This window comes from Rattus rattus, chromosome 11 (assembly GCF_011064425.1).
Source record: "Rattus rattus isolate New Zealand chromosome 11, Rrattus_CSIRO_v1, whole genome shotgun sequence".
In the NCBI taxonomy this organism is placed as follows: domain Eukaryota; kingdom Metazoa; phylum Chordata; class Mammalia; order Rodentia; family Muridae; genus Rattus; species Rattus rattus.
Genome location: NC_046164.1, coordinates 42,498,364 through 42,506,912, shown reverse-complemented (window position 1 = coordinate 42,506,912; position 8,549 = coordinate 42,498,364). Strand labels below are relative to the sequence as shown.

General features: G+C 54.8%; 1 protein-coding gene across 1 annotated transcript; it reads left to right on the top strand.

Moving 5' to 3' along the window:
* The first annotated feature begins 1,185 nt into the window (after positions 1-1,185).
* Th (tyrosine hydroxylase) lies at positions 1,186-8,319 on the top strand. The gene is made up of 13 exons (XM_032916211.1): positions 1,186-1,315; positions 3,043-3,267; positions 4,107-4,281; positions 4,542-4,630; positions 4,746-4,813; positions 5,083-5,133; positions 5,475-5,620; positions 5,692-5,827; positions 5,986-6,055; positions 6,441-6,497; positions 6,615-6,710; positions 6,964-7,097; positions 7,899-8,319. The coding sequence occupies exons 1-13, from the start codon at positions 1,226-1,228 to the stop codon at positions 8,056-8,058; spliced, it is 1,497 nt and encodes a 498-aa protein (XP_032772102.1). The 5' UTR covers positions 1,186-1,225; the 3' UTR covers positions 8,059-8,319.
* Positions 8,320-8,549: the final 230 nt, after the last annotated feature.

The following is an 8,549-nucleotide window of genomic DNA, read 5'->3' as shown; positions in this document are numbered from 1 at the left end:
GTCCTCAGAACCCCAGGGTGGCCATTTTCAGAGTGGGCTTTGTCCTTTGAGCACTTGTGCAGACTCCAATATCCAGAGGGATAAGGATGGTACTCTTCTTCAGCACCTTTAGTGAGAGGACACTTTTCTCTGAAGGGCTTGGGCAGTTGTCCCCAGCCATTACCTGAAGGAAGGAAATGACTCCAGGGACATAGGATGGGCCCAGCACAACTCACCTGCTACAGAGAAAGGTCCCCTCCCTGGTCTCCTTAGAGATCCTGTTTCCCTGGCTGAGGAAGCTAGGGTGGATCTTTGTGTAAGTGGGTGTGGATGCTAACTGGAAAACAAAAGGTCACTTAGTGTTAGACCTCGGGGTGCCATGGGAGAGATGATCGCTGAGTGTGCCCTTACATGGGGACCAGCTGAGAATGGGGCTACCACTAGCTCAAGACCATGATGCAGGGAATGAGTGTGCATTTGGGGGTAGGGAGTGGCTCAGAATACTCTTAACCAAAGCAGAGGTTTGCTCCCCCAGGAAGGTGAGGTCAGAAGGTCTTAGGGAGGTGCCAGGGGCTAGGGTTGGCACCATCTCCCAGGCTGTGTCTTTAAGGAGATGATAATCAGAGGGATAGAACCTTGCAAAAGTGGATAGTCTTAGAAATAGTATAGAGGAATAGCCTTCTGGAACATTCTGTGTCTCATAGGACCTGCCTGGGGATCCAGCCCCAGTGCCAGCACACTGGGGGCAGTGAATAGATAGTACACTTTATACATGGGCTGGGGGGAACATGGCCCATGTCCTGGAGGGGACTTTATGACAGACATCCAAAAAGCCAGTGAGAGGGCTTCTAGATTTGTCTCAAAGGCTATAGTTCTAACACGAGCCCTTAGGAAATCCAACATGGTTCTCCCTGTGTGCCCTGGTTTGGTTAGAGAGCTCTAGCGGTCTCCTGTCCCACAGAATACCAGCCAGCCCCTGCCCTACGTCGTGCCTCGGGCTGAGGGTGATTCAGAGGCAGGTGCCTGTGACAGTGGATGCAATTAGATCTAATGGGACGGAGGCCTTTCTCGTCGCCCTCGCTCCGTGCCCACCCCCGCCTCCCTCAGGCACAGCAGGCGTGGAGAGGATGCGCAGGAGGTAGGAGGTGGGGGACCCAGAGGGGCTTTGACGTCAGCCTGGCCTTTAAAGAGGGCGCCTGCCTGGCGAGGGCTGTGGAGACAGAACTCGGGACCACCAGCTTGCACTATGCCCACCCCCAGCGCCCCCTCGCCACAGCCCAAGGGCTTCAGAAGGGCCGTCTCCGAGCAGGATGCCAAGCAGGCCGAGGCTGTCACGGTGAGAAGGATATGCTGTCACCCGGAGGTATCTGGAGCAGCTTTTGTACCTGTAGATGGGCGGATACCCCAGGCTGGGAGTCTACCCAGCGTCTGGCACTCCGGGTTGGAGTGGTTCTTGGTCCCATCTTGTCTGAGGGTTAGTTGGGTCCTAGCCCTGGTAGATAGTCCTGTGCTTGGGTAAATGCTTCTGCTGTGTCCTGCTGGACTCCGAGAGAGACAGCCAGTGCCTGTCTCACTACGCCAGCCTTCCTAAGGCTTCTGTGGCTTCCTAGTTCATGAAGTAGGGGAAAATCTTCCCTGGGTGGTCTTGGGAGAGCCCCATGATCCGAATCCCCTAGTAGCTTCCCTACTTATCTGCCCTCTTGGGTTCTCTAGGCTTGCCTGTCACGGAGTGTGATGTTCCTGCAATGTACACTTCTGAGGAGACCTAGTCAGCAAATGGCTGGTCTGCCTGTTGCTGTCCTGTGGAAACAGGACATGGGCCCAGGTTCTACTGTGCCAGAAGAGGTCCCCAATTCTGGGACAATTCCTGTGCCTCCCTTCTCCCATACCTTACCTTCCACTGTCCTGCTTCTGTGTTCCTTATGAGCAGGGTTTAGGGAGCCATAGGGATCAAGGGGAGGAGCTGCCAAGACATCGAACAGTCCCCTTTGCCAACATGGATGGAGTGGGGGTGGGGGATCAGCTCATAAGAGCTTTCAGATTATCCTTGGGGCCCCACCTAACTATTTCCTTGAGTTGACAGAGACATTAATGAGACTGGTGTGACCTTTAGAAATTTAATTTGCAGGCACTTCTCAAGGGACAACTGTGGGGTCAAAAGTGCCCCTTCACACTTCTTAGCTGCACGGCTCTCCCCTCAGCTCCCTGGGATCCACCCTGTCTCAGGCTCTTCCCAGGAAGTTTGGGGATCTCTGGCTGTATTCACTCGTCCTGCTGGAAGTCTGGAGGGGGCTCCAGAGGGCATGCTTCTCCCCATGGCTATGACATCCCTAAAGCCCAGGACCCCAAACCTTTTGGGGAGTTCAGCTCCCAGATAAGAGTTCAGGCTCCTCCTCCCTGAAGTCCAGGTAGTTCTGAGTGTTGAGAGATTGGGAGTACTGGTTCAAAGCTGTGGCAGACACAGAGCCAGCGGAGGCCATACAGAGGTAGCCTGTACTCAGACAGAAGAGGATAGGGTAGCCAGGAGGAGGAGGAGGATGCATTTTGAGGGGGCTGTTTCAGGACAGGGGAACAGCCTGGGCAGGGCACCTGGCTAAGAACCACGTTTTCCAATGACGGTGTATCCACGGGGCTCAGCCTTATGTCTCTCTCAGAGAATCAGGAGGGGAAGGATGCTGGTTTAAGCTGTGCACGTACTTGCTACCTGAATGGATCACCCAAGCTATTCACCTCCCACGTCTGAGGCTTTGCCCTCCTCCAGGCTCTGGGCACTGCCCAGAGAAATCAGGAAAAACAGTGAGTCACAGTCCTCTCACTAATTCAGTTAGGTCTAAGCCTGGGAGGTAGGTGACAGGGCACATCTACCTTAGGAAATGGTGGCTAGGAGCCCTTGCCTTCCAGTTCTGCCCTGGCTTCCAGCCCTAGCTGCCCACCATGCCCTGTCAGAACACTGACTAGCATGTCCTGCCCTCCACCCTGGTATCCAGTGGTTTGACCAGGGCCTTGGAGGCAGGATCAGCGGAGGCAGCAGCATGGAGATACAGGCATATTTCTGACTCTCAGTCCCCAAGGTTCATCGGACGGCGACAGAGTCTCATTGAGGATGCCCGCAAGGAGCGGGAGGCGGCGGCAGCTGCAGCGGCAGCAGCGGTAGCCTCCTCGGAACCTGGGAACCCACTGGAGGCTGTGGTATTTGAGGAGAGGGATGGGAATGCTGTTCTCAACCTGCTCTTCTCCCTGAGGGGTACAAAACCCTCCTCCTTGTCTCGGGCTGTAAAAGTATTTGAGGTGAGGCCTGAGGGATGGCTTGGTGTGCTAGGGCAAGCATGCATAAGATATGTGAGCATGGCTGTTCCCCTTCCAGGACAACAGGGGCTGGGTCTCAGGGACTACCTTTCAGCTCCTCTAGTTAGCCTCAGCTCTGACACCCATATATATTCTGAACCACCTGCCCATGGGTCTGTGAAGCAGCTGATTGCATTGTTGCTCTGGCTGATGACCTGCCCCCCAGAAAAACTCTCAAATGACATTAAAGCCAGAACCCTGTGAGCTCCCAGAATCGACAGCCTGGCCTAAGTGTTTTGTTGCTGGGCAACAGAAAGTAAGGATGAAGTTGACCCCTGCCCAGCAGTCCTGAGTTTCCTATTTATCTTGTCATGGCCTGGGCCTCGTGTCCTTGATATGGTGGAGTGGGATCCAGGCCTTTGGGCGTGGCCAGTAGGTCCAATGAGACCATTAGGGGATAGGGCCTTCTGTCAGCAGGGCAATCCAGCTGGCTGGTATGATCTCCAGACGGACAGAACTGTCCAGAAAAGGGGCCCAAGGCACAGCTGTGATGATTCCTGAATGGGTGCATGGGACAAAACCCAATGTATGGTGACACCCATAGGTGTCATGTACTAGGGACACCTTCCAAAATTCATAGGCAGGGACAAGAACAAACAAACAAAAAACCAACAACTGACCAGGCCTGACAGGGTCCTCCATTTCCCTTTCCCCATTATTATCTCTCTCCATCTCCCCCTACCTGTCATCATCTCTCTCTCTCCATCTTCTCCACTTCTCTCCATTGCTCCCCCCCACCCCATCTGTCTCTCTCCTCTCTCTTCCTGCTTTTATTCCCAAAGACATTTGAAGCCAAAATTCACCACTTAGAGACCCGGCCTGCCCAGAGGCCACTGGCAGGAAGCCCCCACCTGGAGTATTTTGTGCGCTTCGAGGTGCCCAGTGGAGACCTGGCTGCCCTCCTCAGCTCTGTGCGTCGGGTGTCTGACGACGTGCGCAGTGCCAGAGAGGACAAGGGTGAGGATGGGCTTCTGTCCCTGAGTGCAATCAAATTACTGTGTGGCCTGCAGGGGTGGGGGCAGAGTATCCTGCCAAGGGGGACCCTGAAGTGTCCACAGAGTTGGCCCCACCATGCTGGCTTCACCCTTCAGCTTCTTTTCGTGCATCCCAGTAAACTCTGCCCTCTAGGAGGCCCCTAAGGAGGCTGGACCCAGGATAGCCAAACCTTATTATGGGTCGGTGCTAACCTGGGCCCTTTGCCTCTGTTGCTTGTGAAGTTCCCTGGTTCCCAAGAAAAGTGTCGGAATTGGACAAGTGTCACCACCTGGTCACCAAGTTTGACCCTGACCTGGACCTGGACCATCCGGTGAGCTTGTGTCCCATAGCTGAGGCCTGTGGGGTGGGCACAGGTAGGGACTGACCCTGGTTGTTGGAGCAGGGAATGCCCAACTTCCTCCTGATGTGTGTCCCTTGGCCATCAGGGCTTCTCTGACCAGGTGTATCGCCAGCGCCGGAAGCTGATTGCAGAGATTGCCTTCCAGTACAAGCAGTAAGGAGCCTGCATGTGGGGCAGAGTCCCCAGCCTGTAGGGAGAGGAGGGAAGAGGGAGGAGGTGACTGGTTAACTGTCACACCGCTTCGAATGTCAGCTTGTCTGTCTCTGCTCTGTGGGGTCGGTGTACCCCAGCCAGTCCACTTCATATGCTAAAGGCCTCTGAACAGCTCACATAGCTTCAGGAGAAGTGCCTCACCCCATTTTCTACTCTCTGAGAGGAAGTGGGGGATGGGGGGCCCTATTGACTGCTGATCCCCTCCACAGCGGTGAACCAATTCCCCACGTGGAATACACAGCGGAAGAGATTGCTACCTGGTAAGATCCGGCTGATGGTTGGGTTGGAGCAGGGTAGGGCTGGGCGTGAAAAGAGCCAGGGAGACAACTCCCAGAATCCCTGTCTGTGAGGGCCACCTCTGGAAACTTGGGTACAGAGAAGAGACAAAAGTCAGTTAGAGGAGAGGCTTCCAGTGGCCTAAAATATCAGGTCATTCAGAGATTGACCCTTTCTCAACCTCTGGGTTCTCTCAAACCACAGAAAGGCGTTGACGGAGACCCACAGTTCAGGAGGATGGTGGAAGCAGGCAGAGCATCCCAGGGGGGCTGTGGGGAGGTAGGGTGGTCATAGGAGAACTCCAACAGCTGGCAATTACCTACAGGAAGGAGGTATATGTCACGCTGAAGGGCCTCTATGCTACCCACGCCTGCCGGGAGCACCTGGAGGGTTTCCAGCTTCTGGAACGGTACTGTGGCTACCGAGAGGACAGCATCCCACAGCTGGAGGACGTGTCCCGCTTCTTGAAGGGTGCGGATGCAGAGGAAGTAGGGCAGGGAGGGGCATCCCCTCTGCCTACTCTGATGCGTGGCCCCTTACAGAGCGGACTGGCTTCCAGCTGCGACCCGTGGCCGGTCTACTGTCCGCCCGTGATTTTTTGGCCAGTCTGGCCTTCCGTGTGTTTCAATGCACCCAGTATATCCGCCATGCCTCCTCACCTATGCATTCACCTGAGCCGTGAGTATGCTGCCTGGGGCAGGGGACCCTGAATTTGTTGCCCAGTAATATCTGTGCGTAATGATGACAGAGGTGTGGAGGAGCTAAAGCCTCCTTGTCCCAGGGAAAGGACAGAGAGCCTGCCCATTCCATCTTGCTTCTCCTGTGGCCTCACATAGGGACTGCTGCCATGAGCTGTTGGGACATGTACCCATGTTGGCTGACCGCACATTTGCCCAGTTCTCCCAGGTATGTCTAGGGCCTCAACACAGAAACCAGGGGTTGTTTGAGCCAGAGACTCGACAGTTTTGCTTGTTGGGGTATTCCTCCAGCTAGACAGTGCGCCCTTATGGATTCACGATGCTTGCAGGTAGCAAATACTGAAGCACAGACTGTTTCCTCAACAGGGAGGGACTGGCTAGGAACACAAGTCTCAGGAGAAAGGGATTTTGTGGGTTTTGCTGCCACCTGCTGGTACTTCTCGGAACTGCAGGTCCTGGGCTTTTGGCTACTTTGGTGCGTGGTGAAGCCTATGCGGCAGGGTTCCCTGGAGAGGTAGCATCCAGTGCCCTTGCCTCAAACACAGTGTCAGAGAAGAGTCCTTTCATGCTCTTGTCCCGTTCTCTACCCACAGGACATTGGACTTGCATCTCTGGGGGCCTCAGATGAAGAAATTGAAAAACTCTCCACGGTTGGTTTTGAGGGCCCTAGGGGGAGTTCAGACCTTCTTTTCGGTCCGCAAGAACAGCCACAGAGGGGCTGTGCTTGGCACCAGGTGTTTTAGGTGACTCTTATGACTACCTGGCAGGTGTACTGGTTCACTGTGGAATTCGGGCTATGTAAGCAGAATGGGGAGCTGAAGGCTTACGGTGCAGGGCTGCTGTCTTCCTACGGAGAGCTCCTGGTGAGATTACCTGCTCCCAGCCCCCAGCAAAGGAGATCAGGGCTGGGGGAATCAGGTGTGGAGGGCCCTGCTCCCGTCAGAAGGATGAAGTCCTTGACCCAGGTCTAAGATTCAGGCTGCTCTGGAGAGTATGGGACTCTGCCCAGACCCCACTGTACAGTAGCCCAGAATCCTTGTGGGATGGGAGATCCTCATACCCACAGCACCCATTTGCCTTGAGTGCTTGGGTGTGATGCCTGTGGTCTCTTTCTAGCACTCCCTGTCAGAGGAGCCTGAGGTCCGGGCCTTTGACCCAGACACAGCAGCTGTGCAGCCCTACCAAGATCAAACCTACCAGCCTGTGTACTTTGTGTCCGAGAGCTTCAACGATGCCAAGGACAAGCTCAGGTGCGTGAACCCTTCAGGAGCCAGCCCCATCCAGCCTCCCCTGTGCAAGCCGGGCCTTGTCTCCACTTGAGAACACACTTAGTACGCACAGCAACACCCCCTTGTAAGAAGAGTACACGCTTGAGATTACCCTGCTCCCAGCCCCTAGCAAAGAAGGTCAGAGCTGGGGGCTCATGGTCTGGGGGGGGGGCTGCTCCCATCAGAAAATCTGAGAAGAAAGAGACCAGCAGCATAGGGTCAAGGCAAGGTCAAAGTTAGGTTCAGGCCATCTGTCTATGCCTCAGCAGAGCCAGGGTCTCTCATCCTCTGAGTAGCACGGGCTGGAGTGGGTGGGGACAGATAAGGAAGAACAAGAGACACAGTGGAAGCTAAGAGCTGCCATGAGGGCAAAGGTTATAGAGGGGGTAGGCAGTACAAAGGCAAGGGACACAGTTATACAGGGTCTGAGGAAGGAAGAGGAGACTGGAAAGTTGGTCCTTATCACTTCTCCTGGCCTGCTGTCCTGGCATGTCCACTTCAGTTTAGGGACTCTCTAGGGCACAGTCAAGGAGAGCCTCCTGAGGGAAGAAGTCCAGATGAAAAATGAAGTGCTTTGCAGAAGTCTGCCCACAAGATTTGCTGGGGCTTTAGTCTCCTGAATGTCAAGAATGGGCTTTAGGGGTTTGGCAAACTCAGAAAAGCCATTTCCCCATTCTCCTGGAGGTTGCAGATTTTATCCCGAGCTACCTGACTCCAGCCTGCTTTCTCACCCTTACATCCGGTCTCCTGTGACTGAGGAATCATACCGGCTTCCCTCCACAGGAACTATGCCTCTCGTATCCAGCGCCCATTCTCTGTGAAGTTTGACCCGTACACACTGGCCATTGACGTACTGGACAGCCCTCACACCATCCGGCGCTCCTTGGAGGGGGTCCAGGATGAGCTGCACACCCTGGCCCATGCACTGAGTGCCATTAGCTAAATGCATAGGGTACCACCCACAGGTGCCAGGGGCCTTTCCCAAAGTCTCCATCCCCTTCTCCAACCTTTCCTGGCCCAGAGGCTTTCCCATGTGTGTGGCTGGGCCCTTTGATGGGCTCCTCTTGGACCCCCCTCCTCCCAACACTGCTTCTCAACCATGTCTTACTACTGCATGCACTCCAGGGTGGTCCTGCATTCCTCCTGCCCTCCATGCTCTATACTACCCTGATTATTCTCTCAATAAAGGAAGGAAAGGTCTCCAGGGCTGCCTCTGGTCACTGCGTCACCACAAAGATAGTTCCTAGCACTCATATCTGCTCTGGCTTCACTTGGAGGTTTAGACGGTTTCTTCTCCCCCCACCTCTTTCTTCCAATTCAGCCTCCTGGACACTTCAGACCAGACAGAAGGTACTGGTGTTATCTCCCTGCCAACTATGAGCTCTGAAACAGTACTGGGGGGGGATGTTGAACAAGGCCCCAGATGAGCTGCCC